The sequence below is a fragment of the Antennarius striatus genome, chromosome 12 (assembly GCF_040054535.1).
Source record: "Antennarius striatus isolate MH-2024 chromosome 12, ASM4005453v1, whole genome shotgun sequence".
Lineage (NCBI taxonomy): Eukaryota > Metazoa > Chordata > Actinopteri > Lophiiformes > Antennariidae > Antennarius > Antennarius striatus.
This window is the reverse complement of record NC_090787.1, coordinates 15,042,807-15,062,167: the sequence shown is the minus strand read 5'-3', so window position 1 is coordinate 15,062,167 and position 19,361 is coordinate 15,042,807. Positions and strand designations below refer to the sequence as shown.

The 19,361-nt window shown below is 39.2% G+C and overlaps 3 protein-coding genes across 3 annotated transcripts; all 3 read right to left on the bottom strand.

Annotated features, from left to right (window-relative positions):
• Positions 1-633: 633 nt before the first annotated feature.
• tmsb4x (thymosin beta 4 X-linked) lies at positions 634-5,336 on the bottom strand. Its single transcript, XM_068328633.1, has 5 exons — positions 5,294-5,336; positions 4,708-4,818; positions 1,403-1,450; positions 834-944; positions 634-752 (listed from the first exon to the last, which is right to left on the bottom strand). The coding sequence occupies exons 2-5, from the start codon at positions 4,808-4,810 to the stop codon at positions 727-729; spliced, it is 288 nt and encodes a 95-aa protein (XP_068184734.1). The 5' UTR covers positions 4,811-4,818; positions 5,294-5,336; the 3' UTR covers positions 634-726.
• Positions 5,337-8,695: 3,359 nt separating this feature from the next.
• On the bottom strand, positions 8,696-15,025 carry LOC137604581 (toll-like receptor 8). Its single transcript, XM_068328415.1, has 5 exons — positions 14,918-15,025; positions 10,627-13,708; positions 9,394-9,483; positions 8,811-8,918; positions 8,696-8,724 (listed from the first exon to the last, which is right to left on the bottom strand). Exons 1-5 carry the CDS (start codon positions 14,918-14,920, stop codon positions 8,696-8,698), a joined length of 3,312 nt encoding a protein of 1,103 aa, XP_068184516.1. The 5' UTR covers positions 14,921-15,025.
• Positions 15,026-15,294: 269 nt separating this feature from the next.
• On the bottom strand, positions 15,295-18,800 carry tlr7 (toll-like receptor 7). The gene is made up of 2 exons (XM_068328629.1): positions 18,701-18,800; positions 15,295-18,429 (listed from the first exon to the last, which is right to left on the bottom strand). Exons 1-2 carry the CDS (start codon positions 18,713-18,715, stop codon positions 15,298-15,300), a joined length of 3,147 nt encoding a protein of 1,048 aa, XP_068184730.1. The 5' UTR covers positions 18,716-18,800; the 3' UTR covers positions 15,295-15,297.
• Positions 18,801-19,361: the final 561 nt, after the last annotated feature.

Genomic DNA, 19,361 nt, shown 5'->3' with positions numbered 1-19,361 from the left:
CCACCCATGCAGATCTCCACCACTGGGCAGTCTCCAATCAGTCAAGAGGGATCTTCAGGTGAGCCCACAATACCCTTTCCTGGTGGTTGGCTCTCTACACCAGAGGGGTCTAGTTTCCCGACGGCTGGTAGTCAGGATCTCCTCCCACCACTTGCGTGCAGACTTCAATGTCGGAACTAGTGCCTCTTTGGGTCTTAGAAGCTGTCAAGTTGACCCTACAAAACCTGGCAATATGACCTGGTCTACTACAACGGTGGCAAATTGGCTTTCCGTCAGCCTGGAAGCGGAAACGTTTAGCTGGGTTTGGGACTGCATCACTCTGAGTAGGCTGTGGTGACGGTGCAGTGACATGTTTCATAATGGCATCTAATTGAGCTTGCTGCTTACGGAGACACTCTTTTATTTCTGCAATCTCATGCAATTTACGACATATTTAATTTCAAAAGGCTGGCTTTGGAAATTAAATTAATCTTTGGTACCCAGCTGAATTTCTCTTTATGAACATTGAGAATATTCCAAACATTTTTACTGATCTTCAATAGTCAGATGCAACACTACCGGAATCAATCGGCTGCTTCTGATAATGAACCAAATGCATCACTCATGAAGATGGAACACAAACAGTCAGAATACCACGAGAACATGTTAGATTTATTTTGCATGTACAACTTGTGCAGCCCAGATTTACAAGAACGCTTGTGCGTGATGAAACTCCAACCAGTTTCATCACGCACACTTCTCCTGTTCGATAGCTGCAAAACAAGAACGTTTGAATCATTAGTACCGAAGTTTGAGAATAGAAACCGTTCTAATAAAAAAGGTGCGTGACGTACCTTCTTTTGTTGGCAGTGAGTTTTCCTCTTTGGCGTCTTCCTTCTTCAGTTTAGTCTTGTCAAAACATTGTACCTCTGATAACTCTGGTTTCTTATCAGCCATGTTTGATGCTGTAAAAAGACAAGACTATTTTAAGTGATTAAAACATACCTGGGCTTCCAATTCATCAATGGATCATTTCACGTAAACATTGCGTGTAAAACAAACAATCTCCGCGCGAAAGTCCCCGTATGCGCGAAGCAGCGCGTGACGCCCAGGAACCACCACCCCACCCCCACTACTAGATCCGCTACAGAGGAAAAACTCATGAAAATCAACAAATATCACGCAATTATTGCTCCCACATAACCGATGGAATTTCTCAGTTTTTAAATAAACATTGTCATCAAGTTTTTAACCGCTTGTCGGTCCACAGTTCGTCCTTCTGGTACGCTGGAACTTCAAAAAGCCATTTCCTGATGTTTCATCACAGACTAGAATATTCTGACACAACGAAGAGATGCATCATCTGAAAACTGACAAGAAACAACTGCTCATTTGAAATATGGCAAGTTCCACAAACACTCACCGGAGTTCTCACGACGACAGTGAACGTAAAGTGAAGGTCTCCTTTGCGCTGGAACACAGTGATGGTGATGCGTCAATCCCACGTTAAATACTGAGCAGTATGCAAATGATCAACCGGCGTCACACGGGCGGATCTTAAAAACCCGATCAACTTTGTTTTAGAGTAATTTAAGCAGTAATTCGCATTACCGGCAGTTAGTGTTAGGGAAATATGTGACTATTTGAATAACCCTCCAGTCTTCATTGGAGCATTCACGTCATTTTCTTCCAGCTGTTTTTTCAAAACAGCCGACTAGTAAACGAAGAGGTTTGAGAGTGAAATAAGTCTCTCAGGTGAAAACTGTGTGAAGGACGACACCGTGTGGACAAACGAGTTAGTGACCTGGAGCAGATCCAATAACAGAATGGGACGTTGACGTCTATGAGCTTCTAACCAATACTGGTAATATACTTTATATTTACATCTAATGTCAAACCGACATTACAGAAAATGTTTGGATAAAACACACCAGTATGAGTTTTTACAGAGGAGGCCTCTCCCCCAAAGAAGGGGGGATGATATATAAAAATGTGTCATTAAAATAGCAATGCGAAACTTGAGCGCGATAGTATCAAAAAGAAATAAATTGTGCTTTCCAGTCACAGATAAAAATAAATGTAAAAACCTACTGAAAGCTAAGTTTACAATGAAAATATCCTGTGACTAAATGACAAGCCTGTTTGCATCTATTGTGGACAAATCAGATTTAATGGATGTTCAGGGGTCAGAGTGACTAGGACTTTTAAATATAATTAAAACTGGTTAAAATATTTGTATAAAATATCTAATAGACAGTTGGTCTGTATTGATCTTATTCTGTCAATATTCTTGACATTGTAGAAACATAACTCGATGACCATCTTGTGTTTTCTGGAAGTCAGGTTAAAAATCAAAAAACACCATCAGGTTCATTGTGTTCATTTTGATTTTGATATTTGAAATGACAAATTTACAACATGCAACAAAAGATACATTTATTAATTAATTTAATAAATCACATTCAATGTTGCATTCACAGCATCAACAAAAATATAAAATGCATTTTTATTTTAAGCACATTTCAGAATGAGAAAAACCCCATGGCCCTAAAAGAGGGCCATACTGACATACGTACTAGTCAGTGTTTTGGCCGCAAGAAATTTTACCTTTATCTCAGTATTTTACTGCGTTTATGTAAGGGTATTTAACTTCCAAGTAAATAACCTGAAAATGTTTACTAGTATTAAATGTGTGAGAAAATTGATGTCACTGATGAGTCAGGTTTTGTGTTTCGACCTGAAAACTTTCTGGTTGCTTAGAATTTAATAGAAAGATGTTAGCAGAAGTGTCTGGGTACCTTGTTTAAGTTACCTTCAAAAGTTTTCACCTATGTCAGGTTGTTCAGATTATCAGCAGCATCGCACAAAAGCTACTGCAAATTCCCATGGAACTTGGAAGAACATGTCTTCAGACACAATGAACCTTATTAAACTTTAAAACAGATCATTTAAAAAAAAAGGATAAGATGTTTCACATATTTCCATTAGTTTCCCAAGAGATAATGCATAGCTCTTAGAAAGCAGTTCGGGAGATCTATGCATTTTGGTTACACGAGAGTTTAAAGAGCACTGTTGGGCTAGCTCAACACTGCCAGGTGCAATTAAAAGTTTAAATTCTTGAATACACCCTGGCAGCCCCGTTGAGATATCTGCATAGTGTGACCGGTAGAAAATGTCTCTCCTGGGCCACCAGAGTGGGGTAGCAGTCAGCTCGTCCTACCAATCAGCCAGAAATTGGTATAAGGTGTCACTATGCTTCCTTTCTGGCTAGGAGTTGACTGCTACACATGCTGCCGTAAGTTGTCTTCTTTTCTTTTTTTTTATGTTTATGTGTTTTGTATGCGTTTTTAGATCTATTTTTGTCATATGATAGGTTTTGTTCAGGGACTTCCCTCATGCCCACACAGGTGGATTCCTGGAGAGGATTGTTCCACAGGAGGTAAAGGGAAAATTCCTTTAGTGTAAAGATTGGTTTATTTGGCAGAGGTATTTAACCTGTCTCCTTTTTATTTTAGACAGACTGCCACTGCTGTTTTGTTGTTGTTTTTTTATAGATTGGTTTCATTGTTGGTTTTAATTGTTTTATTTTATTCAATTTTATTGGTTAGGCTTTTGTGCCCTTTTATACTCCTTGATTTTATTCTAGGCTTGTATTTTCCCCCAAGACAACAAACTGTACTGTTGCAGCAGTCCTGCTAGCTTTTAACATGTTTTTAATTGTTCTTTCTATTGCATGAGTGTTGCGGACGGTGGAGCCATCAGCGGTCGGGGTCCCTCACTTCAGCTCCACACTCCCCTTAATTTGTGTGTAGTGGTTTTTACACAGCCTTCACATTTTACACTTTACCCCTTGTCTTTTTGGTTGTTTGCTGTGTGAGTGTCGGGCACGGAGCTGGGTGAGTGCTCCGGCCTCGATTGGCTCCCTAATTAGTCATCCCGGCCGTCCTGCAATCCTCATGTAGACTTGATAGGTCTGATAGGTCTCTTGGTATTCTTGTTCTTTTTACTCTTTTAATAAAGTTTTTAGTCTTGGGGGAAGAACTTTGTCTCTGCCCATTATTGGACCATCGCTTGTCAAATTTTTTTTTTTTTAATATCTGCGGCCTGTTCACTAACTTAAATCTTACAATTTGGTTATTTACTGTTCCTGAACTATTAGAGTTCTCGGTGGCAACCAGTGGCTACAATAGTAAATCTGCATGTTGCGGCTAATCTGACACACCCTTAATCTGTAGGATTTCTCTTGAGTGGGGGGCGGTGATCACTGTACAAGAACTATGTTGAGGTACTCTTGGCAGAGTTTAGTGCAGACATTATGCAACAGAAGAAACCTCAAGCACTGCACAGAGTTCAATAAGTACAAAATCTCCCCAGGATGAAGCAAAGGGCTAACATTTTTTTTGAAGTGCCCAAATTTTATTTACAAATTATGACCCAACTTCATTAGATCAAAATTGTTTTTTGCACGGCAAGTCCGTGACCATGCAATTTAAGACACATTTAATTTCAAAAGGCTGGCTTTTGAAATTAAATTAATCTTTGGTACCCAGCTGAATTTCTCTTTATGAACATTGCAAACATTTTTACTGATCTTCAATAATCAGATGCAACACAACAGATGCACTTTTCTCCTGTTCGATATCTACAAAACAAGAACGTTTGGAGTCATTAGTACTGAAGTTTGATAATAGGAACCGTTCTAATAATAAAAAAAAGGGTGCAACGTACCTTCTTTCGTTGGCAGTGTGTTTTTCTCATACGTTTCTGCCTTCTTCAGTTTAGACTTGTCAAAATATTGGACCTCTGATAAATCTGGTTTTTTATAAGCCATGTTTGATGCTGTAAAAAGACAAGACTATTTTAAGTGATAAAAACATACCTGGGCTTCCAGTTCATCAATGGAGCATTTCACGTAAACATTGCGCGTAAAACAAACAACCTCCGCGCCTGACGCGCGAAAGTCCCCGTATGCGCGAAGCAGCGCGCGACGCCCAGGAACCACCGCCCTCAACCCCCCCTCCCCCCCCACTACTAGATCCGCTATAGAGGAAAAAGTCATGAAAATCAAATGTCACGCAATTATTGCTCCCACATAACCGATGGAATTTCTCAGGTTTTAAATAAACTGTCATCAAGTTTTTAACCGCTTGTCGCTCCGCAGTTCGTCTTTCTTGTACGCTGGAACTTCAAAAAGCCATTTCCTGATGTTTCATCACAGACTAGAATATTCTGACACAACGAAGAGATGCATCATCTGAAAACTGACTAGAAACAACTGCTCATTTGAAATATGGCAAGTTCCACAAACACTCACCGGAGTTCTCATGACGACAGTGAACGTAAAGTGAAGGTCTCCTTTGCGCTGGAACACGGTGATGGTGATGCGTCAATCCCACATTAAATACTGAGCAGTATGCAAATGATCATCCGGCGTCACACGGGCGGATCTTAAAAACCCGATCAACTTTGTTTTACAGTAATTTAAGCAGTAATTCACATTACCGGCAGTTAGTGTTAGGGAAATATGTGACTATTTGAATAACCCTCCAGTCTTCATTGGAGCATTCACGTCATTTTCTTCCAGCTGTTTTTTCAAAACAGCCGACTAGTAAACGAAGAGGTTTGAGGGTGAAATAAGTCTCTCAGGTGAAAACTGTGTGAAGGACGACACCGTGTGGACAAACGAGGTAGTGACCTGGAGCAGATCCAATAACAGAATGGGACGTTGACGTCTATGAGCTTCTAACCAATACTGGTAATATACTTTATATTTACATCTAATGTCAAACCGACATTACAGAAAAATTTTGAATAAAACACACCGGTATGAGTTTTTACAGAGGAGGCCTCTCCCCCAAAGAAGGGGGGATGATATATAAAAATGTGTCATTAAAATAGCAATGCAAAACTTGAGCGTGATAGTATCAAAAAGATATAAATTGTGCATTCCAGTTACAGATAAAAATAAATGTAAAAACCGACTGAAAGCTAAATTTACAATGAAAATATCCTGTGACTAAATGACAAGCCTGTTTGCATCTATTGTGGACAAATCAGATTTAATGGATGTTCAGGGGTCAGAGTGACTAGGACTTTTAAATATAATTAAAACTGGTTAAAATATTTGTATAAAAATATCTAATAGACAGTTGGTCTGTATTGATCTTATTCTGTCAATATTCTTGACATTGTAGAAACATAACTCGATGACCATCTTGTGTTTTCTGGAAGTCAGGTTAAAAATCAAAGAACACCATTGGCTTCATTGTGTTCATTTTGATTTTGATATTTGAAATGACAAATTTACAACATGCAACAAAAGATACATTTATTAATTTAATAAATCACATTCAATGTTGCATTCACAGCATCAACAAACATAGAAAATGTATTTTTATTTTAAGCACATTTCAGAATGAGAAAAACCTCATGGCCCTAAAAGAGGGCCATACTGACATACGTACTAGTCAGTGTTTTGGCCGCAAGAAATTTTACCTTTATGTCTGTATTTTACTGCGTTTATGTAAGGGTATTTAACTTCCAAGTAAATAACCTGAAAATGTTTACTAGCATTAAATGTGTAAGATAATTGATGTCACTGATGAGTCAGGTTTTGTGTTTCGACCTGAAAACTTTCTGGTTGCTTAGAATTTAATAGAAAGATGTTAGCAGAAGTGTCTGGGTACCTTGTTTAAGTTACCTTCAAAAGTTTTCACCTATGTCAGGTTGTTCAGATTATCAGCAGCATCGCACAAAAGCTACTGCAAATTCCCATGGAACTTGGAAGAACATGTCTTCAGACACAATGAACCTTATTAAACTTTAAAACAGATCATTTAAAAAAAAAAGGATAAGATGTTTCACATATTTCCATTAGTTTCCCAAGAGATAATGCATAGCTCTTAGAAAGCAGTTCGGGAGATCTATGCATTTTGGTTACACGAGAGTTTAAAGAGCACTGTTGGGCTAGCTCAACACTGCCAAGTGCAATTAAAAGTTTAAATTCTTGAATACACCCTGGCAGCCCCGTTGAGATATCTGCATAGTGTGACCGGTAGAAAATGTCTCTCCTGGGCCACCAGAGTGGGGTAGCAGTCAGCTCGTCCTACCAATCAGCCAGAAATTGGTATAAGGTGTCACTATGCTTCCTTTCTGGCTAGGAGTTGACTGCTACACATGCTGCCGTAAGTTATCTTCTTTCTTTTTTTTCTTTTTTTTTATGTTTATGTGCTTTGTATGTGTTTTTAGATGTATTTTTGTCATATGTTAGGTTTTGTTCAGGAACTTCCCTCATGCCCACACAGGTGGATTCCTGGAGAGGATTGTTCCACAGGAGGTAAAGGGACAATTCCTTTAGTGTACAGATTGGTTTATTTGGCAGAGGTATTTAACCTGTCTCCTTTTTATTTTAGACAGACTGCCACTGGTGTTTTGTTGTTGTTTTTTTATAGCTTGGTTTCATTGTTGGTTTTAATTGTTTTATTTTATTCAATTTTATTGGTTAGGCTTTTGTGCCCTTTTACACTCCTTGATTTTATTCTAGGCTTGTATTTTCCCCCAAGACAACAAACAGTACTGTTGCAGCAGTCCTGCTAGCTTTTAACATGTTTTTAATTGTTCTTTCTATTGCATGAGTGTTGCGGACGGTGGAGCCATCAGCGGTCGGGGTCCCTCACTTCAGCTCCACACTCCCCTTAATTTGTGTGTGTAGTGGTTTTTACACAGCCTTCACGTTTTACACTTTACCCCTTGTCTTTTTGGTTGTTTGCTGTGTGAGTGTGAGTGTCGGGCACGGAGCTGGGTGAGTGCTCCGGCCTCGATTGGCTCCCTAATTAGTCATCCCGGCCATCCTGCAACGCTCATGTAGACCTGATAGGTCTGATAGGTCTCTTGGTGGTATTGTTGTTTTTACACTCTTTTAATAAAGTTTTTAGTCTTGGGGGAAGAACTTTGTCTCTGCCCATTATTGGACCGTCACTTGTCCAATTTTTTTTTTTTTTTAATATCTGCGGCCTGTTCACTAACTTAAATCTTACAATTTGGTTATTTACTGTTCCTGAACTATTCGAGTTCTCGGTGGCAACCAGTGACTAAATAGCAAATCTGCATGTTGCGGCTAATCTGACACACCCTTAAGAGAAATCCTACAGATTGAGTGGGGGGCGGTGATCACTGTACAAGAACTATGTTGAGGAACTCTTGGCAGAGTTTAGTGCAGACATTATGCAACAGAAGAAACCTCAAGCACTGCACGGAGTTCAATAAGTACAAAATCTCCCCAGGATGAAGCAAAGGGCTAACACTTTTTTTAAGTGCCCAAATTTTATTTACAAATTATGACCCAACTTGATTAGATCAAAATTGTTTTTTGGATGGCAAGTCCACGACCATTCAATTTAAGATGCATTTAATTTCAAAAGGCTGGCTATTGAAATTAAATTAATCTTTGGTACCCAGCTGAATTTCTCTTTATGAACATTGAGAATATTGCAAACATTTTTACTGATCTTCAATAGTCAGATGCAACACTACCAGAATCAATCAGCTGCTTCAGATAATGAACCAAATGCATCACTCATGAAGATGAAACACAGTGAGAATACCACAAGAACATTTTAGATTTATTTTCCATGTACAACTTGTGCAGCGCAGATCTACAAGAACGCTGTTCTTTTTGTATCCTCAAGCAGCCAAGCAGGAAATACTCCAACCAGTTTCATGATGCACTCTTCTCCTGTTGGATAGCTGCAAAACAAGAACGTTTGGAATCATTAGTACCGAAGTTTGAGAATAGGAACCGTTCTAGTAATAAAAAAAAGGGTGCAACGTACTTTCTTTCGTTGGCAGTGTGTTTTTCTCTTGCGTTTCTGCCTTCTTCAGTTTGGTCTTGTCAAAACCTTTGACCTCTGATAAATCTGGTTTATCAGCCATGTTTGATGCTGTAAAAAGACAAGACTATTTTAAGTGATTCAAACATACCTGGGCTTCCAGTTCATCAATGGAGCATTTCACGTAAACATTGCGCGTAAAACAAACAATCTCCGCGCCTGACGCGGGAAAGTCCCCGTATGCGCGAAGCAGCGCGTGACGCCCAGGAACCACCGCCCTCAACCCCCCCCCCCCCCACTAGATCCGCTACAGAGGAAAAACTCATGAAAATCAACAAATGTCACGCAATTATTGCTCCCACATAACCAATGGAATTTCTCAGGTTTTAAATAAACATTGTCATCAAGTTTATAACCGCTTGTCGCTCCGCAGTTTGTCTTTCTTGTACGCTGGAACTTCAAAAAGCCATTTCCTGATGTTTCATCACAGACTAGAATATTCTGACACAACGAAGAGATGCATCATCTGGAAACTGACTAGAAACAACTGCTCATTTGAAATATGGCAAGTTCCACAAACACTCACTGGAGTTCTCACGACAACAGTGAACGTAAAGTGAAGGTCTCCTTTGCGCTGGAACACGGTGATGGTGATGCGTCAATCCCACATTAAATACTGAGCAGTATGCAAATGATCATCTGGCGTCACACAGGCGGATCTTAAAAACCCGATCAACTTTGTTTTACAGTAATTTAAGCAGTAATTCGCATTACCGGCAGTTAGTGTTAGGGAAATATGTGACTATTTGAATAACCCTCCAGTCTTCATTGGAGCATTCACGTCATTTTCTTCCAGGGGTTGTTTCAAAACAGCCGACTAGTAAACGAAGAGGTTTGAGGGTGAAATAAGTCTCTCAGGTGAAAACTGTGTGAAGGACGACACCGTGTGGACAAACGAGGTAGTGACCTGGAGCAGATCCAATAACAGAATGGGACGTTGACGTCTATGAGCTTCTAACCAATACTGGTAATATACTTTATATTTACATCTAATGTCAAACCGACATTACAGAAAATGTTTGGATAAAACATACCAGTATGAGTGTTTACAGAGGAGGCCTCTCCCCCAAAGAAGGGGGGATGATATATAAAAATGTGTCATTAAAATAGCAATGCGAAACTTGAGCGCGATAGTATCAAAAAGAAATAAATTGTGCTTTCCAGTCACAGATAAAAATAAATGTAAAAACCTACTGAAAGCTAAATTTACAATGAAAATATCCTGTGACTTAAATGACAAGCCTGTGTGCATCTATTGTGGACAAATCAGACTTAATGGATGTTCTGGGGTCAGAGTGACTAGGACTTTTAAATATAATTAGAATTGGTTAAAATATTTGTATAAAAATATCTAATAGACAGTTGGTCTGTATTGATCTTATTCTGTCAATATTCTTGACATTGTAGAAACATAACTCAATGACCATCTTGTGTTTTCTGGAAGTCAGGTTAAAAATCAAAGAACACCATCGGGTTCATTGTGTTCATTTTGATTTTGATATTTGAAATGACAAATTTACAACATGCAACAAAAGATACATTTATTAATTAATAAATCACGTTCAATGTTGCATTCACAGCATCAACAAACATAGAAAATGCATTTTTATTTTAAGCACATTTCAGAATGAGAAAAACCTCATCAAACAATAGAGCTGTCACTTCAAAGCAAAGCTCCAGATATTTTTGTCCACACTCTAAAATTATACATGATTTAGAGACAGATATGTATTTATGTATGCATGATATTTACTTCATTTGCAACTGAAGTACTTTGAGTAGGTCTTGCTGCACATAAACTTATTGTTGACTCTGATCACATTTCTCAGGTTCTGCCAGAACCAGGGCTCTGCGGCAGCTGTTCTCGGCCAATCCACAACACTTTCCCCACACAGCCTCCTCCTCATGCGAAGGAAATGAGAGTGCTGCAGCACTGGCTCCAGCAACAGCAGCATGATCACGTCTACATTTTCATCAAACAGCCTTTGATGGGCCAGATACATTGCCAGCCTGAAAGCCCCGGTCTTGACATAGCCCTCTGTCAAGACAAACAGTGTCTTGCGACTATGTTGGATGCTCCAAGTGAGGTTATCCACCAGCGGCACTCCAGGAGACCAATCTCTCTCCTCTAGACACAGAGGAAGATGCCTCTCTCCCTCCTCCTCTAGTTGCACTCGTAGATTCTTCATCACCCACTCACAGACATGTGGATCGCTGCTGTCGTAGGTCACAAACACATCATAAATGCTGTCTGATGAGTTCAGAGGGTTGTATCCATTCAGCTTTGCTTTCACATAGTGTAGGACATAAGAAGCATCCCAGTAAAATAAGTGAGCAGCTGTTGTTACAATTAGGAAAACAATGACAAATACATGTGTGACAGTATACATTAAGAAAGCCTGACTGTCATTTACACACTGGTTAATCTGGAAGTATATCAGAGGATGACCCTTCTGGTTTGCTGGTGTGTCACATGTCACCCAAGTGGTCAGTCTAGGGATCTTCACATTGCTGTTCTCAATCCAAAGAATGAAATCTAACAAATCGCAGGTACACTGAAATCGGTTTCCATGCAAGAATAAAGTCTGAATCGGGCTCTCAGGTCTTGATTGGAAGGTGGATTGATTGATGGTAGTCAATAAGTTGTTGCTGAGACTGAGAGTCTGAAGGCTCTTTGCGTTATTAAGAAATCCGTCCTCCAAGTGGAATATGCCATTATGACTCAAATCAAGGAAAGTCAACGTGTTGATGATGTTTGGCTTAATATGTGTGACTTTATGTAAAGAGTTGAAACTCAGATCTAAAATCTGAAGCTGATGGAAAAACTTCAGATTGTCCCAAATGAAATCAGTAAGCTTGTTATGACTCATGTAAAGTTTGGTGAGGTTACGCGGCAAATATTCATATACACCATTTGGAATTTTGATTATGTTGTTGTAGGATATGTCTAAAATGGTCAAGTTTGTAAGATTCCTAAAAAGCATCTCATACCTGGCGTCTGTTGCTCTCCAAATCTTCCCGAGCTGATTGTGTGTAAACTGGAGTTCTGCTAAGGAACTGCTGCACATTTGTTTGGTTGTTAATGTGCCAATAGAGTTGTGACTCATATTCAGCACCCTCAGGGCAGGCAGATTTTTCATAAAATTTAAATTATGACTTATTCCAAAGGCTTCAAAGTAGTGAGCATTGTTACTGAGGTCAAGAACTTCTAGTTTCCCCAGTTCTTTGAAGGCGTAGTTGTACGCCAGATCAATTTTATTGAACGACAGGTCCAGGTATGTCAGATTTGGTAACAGGGTGAATTCTGTTCCATTAGGGGCTGCAGAAAATCCATTTCTTGAGAGGTTGAGACATGCAATATTTCCATAGCCTTCAAACTGCTTTTTAGAAATAAAGAAAATATTATTTGAACTGAGGATTAGCACCCGTCCAGAGTTAAAGCACTCTGGTTTGAGTAGTTCGTGCGATATCTCATAAACTAAGTCTTTTGGTCTGATTCTATTGAAAGGTTCAACAAGTTGGTTTGACATCTGATTGTTGACCTCATTTTGCTGGAGGGAACGTTTCACCGCCAGTGGATACAGCCTGTTTTCTGCAAGGTATATCATTTTCAGATGGGACAATTTGTGGAATATGGTGGAATCAGAGTGAATAATAAAGTTAGTCCCCAAGTTCAGTACAGTCAGATTTTTGAGCTGGTACAGAGAAGTGAGTGTCTCTGGACCAATATTTTGGAAGACCAAACCCTGTATATGCAAAGTTTTAAGTGACACAAGATCTGCAAAGTCCTTTGAAAGATTAAATGTCTGAGGATAGAGCTGGTCTTCAAAATTGAATGAAATATCCAGTTTTTCCAGTTTTGTGAGGTTTCTTAGAAATGGTGCCTCATTGCTGACTATTTTAAACAAGAAGTTAAATGCCAGCAGCAAGTCTCTCAGCTTATGCATTCTCTCAAACCAGGTGGCTTTCATGTGTTTCAGTGAATTTCCTCCCATGTTCAGCACCTCAAGTTCTGTCAAACTGTGAAATGCTTGAGAGTGGATGCGAAGAGAAATGTTTGGACAAGTAACACATGGATATGGGGCATTTTTACATCTTGGACAATTACCTTCTATTTGGAGGAGTTTTAAATTTTTTAGCCCGAGCAAATCATCTTCATTTATATACTCTATTTGGTTAGAAGCCAATCTCAGTACACTTAATGACTCAGGTAGTCCTTTGGGAACATGAGTTAAGTTGTTAAAGGACAAGTCCAGAGTCTGAAGTTTGTTCATGACCATGAAACTGTTGTCAACAATGGTAACAGTTCTGTGACAGGGATGCCAGAAAAAGCAGTTTTTTGATAAAAATAAATATTTTATGTTTGATAAACCAACAAAGCTTCTGTTATCCAGTGATGTAATGTTGTTATAGTTTAGTTCAAGTAATTCCACACTAGGGGGGACATTACTGGGAATTTTATCCAGATGATTGCCAGACAGTGTCAGTCCCTGCAGTTTCATCAGGTTTGTGAAAGCATTCTTTTCAATGATCACTGGTTTGAGTTTGTTTACATGGTTGAGACTGAGATGAGTCAGATTCACTAGTTCAGAAAACGAATGAATTGAAATATTGCCAATGAAATTATTCGACAAGTTGAGCTCCGTTGCATTCCTGGTTATCCCGTGAGGTACTTTATGCAGGTGACGTCCTTCACAGTCAAATACGATCTTAGAGTTATTGTAGGCTGTGACATCACACGGGAACTGAGGTGTCATCCATTCAGGTTTGCATTTAACAGTCTGGAACCCACAATGGTACCACAGACAGAACAGCAGCAAGTGCATCCAACATTTGAGAGTCTGTAGATAAAACTAAAATTAGTCACATGAAATAACTTACAACACGTACTAAATAAGCTGTTCAAACAGACCTTTATATACCTACCTTTATATACCTATCTATCAGTGACGTGCGGTGAGGTTTATGGCTGGTGAGGCACTGATCTCATCATAATTAGATTTACAAACATACGAACCTACAGTGTAGCTTATTCACAATTTAATTAGCAACAGTGAGTGGGTTATTTTTAAAGTCTCAGAGCAGAATTAATTACACATACAAACTCTAACACACAAATAAGCACATTTGATTAAAAAAATATGTTAGGCGAGCGGAAAACAAATGAATTGTTGTAGTTTGCTGTCACTTCTTCTACGGCCGAGGAAGAAGACTCCTCGGCTGAATCCCTGGGATCACCAGCGCGTCCTACCGATGAGGCACGACAAGCATATATGTTTATATATATATAAACTATTGTTGCAATTTGAATTATAGTTCACGTATAATATACAGTATATATTTCACTTTTTTGTTTGTTGATGACAACTATGGCCATTTTTGCATGTACTGATCTAATGATGTGTTTAACTGGTGTGACTCCAAGTATTTTCATTTTAGTTCACTTATTTCTGTAATTACACTTTCTTATTTTATCTTATTTTATTCTTATTTAACAGTATGTAGGTTGTTTAAAGTATTTTATTTAATATATAAATATATTTTGCGTCCACCTATTCGGGCTTTGTCATTCAAGCTCTCTGGTTTTTACTGTGAATGAAATATGATTTCATTCACAGTTTACCTTATTTCAGTCACATGTGCTACCATACTTTTCTATAATTTCAAACAAGTTTTTGTCTTTTTGAGCAATGTTTAGCCGCCCAGCAAGACTTTATGAGCACTAGTCCATCTGCAGACATCTGCTTATTAAGTGCATACTGCTCTTATATGGGAGATGATTTTTAAAAAAAACATTATAACATTTCACCCACACAGATACAAATAAGCTTTAATGTTCTGTATTTACTTCATGCTCCATATAACAAATGCAATTCAAACAAACCAAGTGAAGGAAATGAATACATGTTTGATCCACATTTTTTGCACAAAAACAAGGAAGCACACAATCATAAAATATTTAAACATCCAATTTAAAGGACATACAGATGATCAATAGCACATCCCGATACCATATACTGAGAAAAACTTAAAAATTCAGAGAAACTCACCATTGTGCATGAATTGTGTTGATTTCTTATCCTTGAATGACTGTAAAACCTAACCTCTGTGTTCTTTATGTATTCTACAAAAGAATCTAAAAATGAAATCTCTCTGATTCAGAAGTCCATCAGAACATCATTGAACTGACTAATTCCAACAGCATGGCTTTGAAACAGAAGTAGCATTTGAATTGAAGAAGTACATCGATTTCATTTCCCTATTCTGGGACACAGCACCCTCAGGTGCAAATGAAAATGTTACCAGCCTCTTGTGTGCAAGGCTAAAGGAGAGAATTAAAAATTAATTAGTGCTACAAAATGTTCTTGCTCTTACATTTAAACATTTGCTCATACACAGATGAACTGTGTACTGGATCAGTGTGAAGTATCTACAGTGTCTCTTTGAAGAGGTTACTGTATTGTTTGTGACTTTCTGTTGCTAATACATTAGTTAGACTGAACCAGAAGTATGGCTGGGCCTGTGGGTTTGTTGGCCACTCCAGCACAGACCGCTTGTAGAGCCTCTTCCTTAGTCTCAAGTACTTTGAATTGCAGGGCACTTTTTCCAAGAAGATGAGCACGATGACATCATTTTTTTCATCCATTAGCCTTTGGTGGGCCATGTAGAAAGCTGTCTTGAAGTTGCCACTTTTGATATATCGGTTGGTGAGAATAAACACAGTCCTTTTGCTCTTATGGATGCTCTGGGAGAGGTTGTCAATGAGGGGACATCCAGGGATCCAATCTCGTTCATCTACACACAGCCTGAGGCGGCGGTCCCCACGGTCCTCCAGATGAACGCACATTTCCTTCATCACCCACTCTGTCACTGCAGGATCCTCCTTGTCATATATCACAAAAGCATCATAGACAGAGTTTTGGGAGTGCAGGCGATCATAACCTTTGAGCTTGGCTCTGCAGAAGTGATAGATATACCAGACGTCCCACAGGAAGAGGTGGCTGCAGATGGACAGGGTGAGGAAACTGAGGGTGATAGACGTCATGAGAATGTAAATGATAATGGACACATATCTGTGCTGGCACGCCAGCAGGTCTACTGAGACCACTGGATGACCTCTTTGTGCCCCCGGTGAGGCACAGGTGACATCAGTGGCCAGTCTGGGGATAGTCACTGTGGTCCAGTTGAGCCATGAGACGAACCAAATGGCATTACAACTGCACAAGAATTTGTTTTTGTGCAGAAGCAGCATCTTCATCTGATTAACAACATCATCTGGGAAGCTCGATTTCTCAATGTGCGCTATGCGGTTATAACTAAGATCCAGATACTTTAAGTTGTAAGCATCCTTGAGGAAATCTGGTGTGAGTTTTAGAATTTGATTGTCATGTAAAATTAGCTCCCGAATAGATTTGGTACAGTTTGACAGGATGCGTGGAACTGTAGTTAAGCTGTTTCCGCTGAGATCTAATACTTGCAAATTCTGAAGAAGCTGTAGTTTCCCCCATGCAAAGGATTTTAGTTTGTTGTTCTTAACGTAGAGCACCGTCAGTTTGTCTGGCAGGCTACTGAACACTTGCTGTGGAATGAAGTTGAGGTTGTTGTAAGAGATATCGAGAACAGTCAGATTAACTAATTTCTTGAAATAGTTGACAAATCTGGTGTCCCCATCCCTCCATAGCATATCTAACCGGTTGTGTCTGAACTCTAACCTCTCCAGAGATTGACTCTCCATCTCAGTGTTAGTGGTAGTAGAGATTTTGTTGCCATTCATCATCAATGTCTTGAGATTTTTCAAATTCCTAGTGAAGTTCAGCATGTGAGTCAAACCCTCAGATTCAAAATAATGGTTGTTGTTGCTGATATCTAAAATGACCAGATTCTTTAACTCCTGAAATGCAGTGGAGTATAGCAGGTCCAAGCGATTGTAGGAAAAGTCCAGATATTGTAAATTGGTCAAATAGGTGAATTCAGATCCATTCAGACTTTGACTCATTGCATTTCCAGACAAATTGAGGCACCTCAACTCTCTGAGATTTAAAAATCTTGAGTGCAAGAAGAATATGTTATTTCTGCTCACGTCCAGGGTTTTGCCAAATTGACTGCATTTCCTATTGACAAAGGATGTAATAACTCCAAGTTCTTTGTCTTTGTATTTGCAGCTGCGTGCATATTCATCATATCTGAAGTAATGAATCTCTCTCACTTCCTCATTGCCGTACTGAGTCGCACCTGACATGGGAGACCAGTGCAAAGGTTCCCCTCCTGGAAAACCAACAGCATCTTGTCCATCAGAGGGTGATGATATTTTGTTGTTGGACAGATTGATTATTTTAAAATGTTTTAATTCCATTAGAATGCTAAGATTTGTCATTTTAATGAAGTTTGTACCCAGATCTACAACCTCCAAATTTGTGAGTGTCTTTAGAGGAGCAATGCTCTCTGCCTTTAGCTGCTGGAACACAAAGCCTTGTAGTCGGAGAATTTTAAGAGATTGGAGGGAGGAGAAACTGTGGCTAAGCGTCAGCGTTTGTGGATATCTCTGCAGCTCATAATTAAATGAGAGGTCCAGTTCTTCCAGTTTTCCAAGGAAAAGTGGGAAGGTGGCCATTCCTATTTCTCTTGCTAAAAAGTTTGATGAGAGATCAAGAACTCTGAGGTCTGTTGTGCTGGCAAACCAATCAGGTTCCACACATTTTAGAGAGTTGCTATGCAGACGGAGTGTCTTCAGTTTTGTCAACATTTTGAAAGCTGTTGTACTAATTTTAAGTGGCGAATTATTTGGACATGGGTTGCATGGAAAAGGAGCATTGTAACAGCGACGACAGTTTCCACTAATATCCAGAATCTCAAGGTTTACCAGAGTTTTGAAATCTTCATCAGTGACTTCTTGGATGTTATTGTTGTACAGATAGAGTTCCTTCAGACTTGTAGGAAGGTGATGTGGAATAAAGGATAAGTTATTTGACTTAAGACTTAACAAGGTTAAATTGCTAAGCTGCAAGAATGCACCGTCTTCTATATCATAGGAAACATTGCAGGGGTTGCGATAGTAGCAGTTTTGGCCAAGATAAAGCATCTCAACATTTCTGATCTCTGAGAAGTTTGCTTTAGAAATATAATAAATGTGATTCACTTCCAAACTCAACAGAATCAGGTTGGAGGGGAGGCCTTCAGGTATACTGGAAAGCTGATTGCCATCTAGATAGAGTGCTCTGAGGTCCCTCAGGCTCCTAAAGGTGTTCTTCTCTATTGTCACGCTCTCGGTACACACACGGTCCTTGGGGCCGATTTTAACGGGCATGCAGTTGCATCTCATGTCAATCTCAGTCAGGTTATCCAGCCCCAGGAAAGAGGTAGAGTTTAATCTGGGAATAAAGTTGATGGTGAGCGTCAGATTGGTTGCGTCTCTGGGAATGCCCAAGGGGATATCTTTGAGGCTTCTCTCTGTACAGTCCACTTTCACCATACTCCCATTGTTGGACTCGCTAACATTGCATGGCAGAGTTTTAGGGTAAGAAATGCTAGCTGTTGATATGGAGAGACAACACCACAGGCACATCTGTACAGAAACAGAGGTGGTTCATTGAGAATACCAACGATACAGACACATTAGAAAACAGCACATATTAAGGACATATTAAGAAAAAATATACGCAGAGAAATCATTCTTGGTGAGGTTTGTACAAGATGTTACAACCAGAAAATAGTGCAAGCCAGTGTTTAATTTCCCACGTTTTCATGTGATTTACAGCAAAATTGTCATTTTACTACTTACGTTATTACTGTGATCCTAGTACAATTCACTGAAAACAAATGTAATTGACACTCACCAGATGGAAGAACATTTTCTGACGTGATATTAAACAGTCCTGAAATAAGCTCTGCTTTCAAATTGAACTGAGCGCTGCCAGAACATGGTATCAATACGACGCCCTTCAGACGATGTAATGAGAGTAGCAGGTGGCTGGGGTCTACAGTTGGGGCCAGAATCACTTCCCCCTTATAAAAAAATCTGATGCACCCAAACATGACGTCTTTTACAATGTTTGTGAAATAAGTGAGTTTGTTATATAATGATGTAAACATGCATTATGATGAGAATGCCTGTGTAGTGAAGGTGTTTCCTTTGAAATAGAAAGGTCAAGACATTAAGCCTCTTGTTCTTATGGTACAGCATAATGGCATAGACAGGGTGTTAGTGTGTTAATCAGCTTTTGCTCTCAAGGGACATAATAGTTTCATATCTGTTTACTCTGCAGAAGAATATGTGATGTACACTTGAAAAGGATTTTACCACTGAAATTCTTTATGTAGATTCTTCTTCCACAATTATCAGATGAAACATCTTAAAACATCAGAAAATAAGTCAGTTGCTTTTTATCTTACAATAAGCATGATACTCTGGCACCAAGCTTTTGTCTAAGCCTACCACTATAATCCAACATATGTTTGAATGGTATGTATGTTTGATTCCTTATTAGTGATAACCGA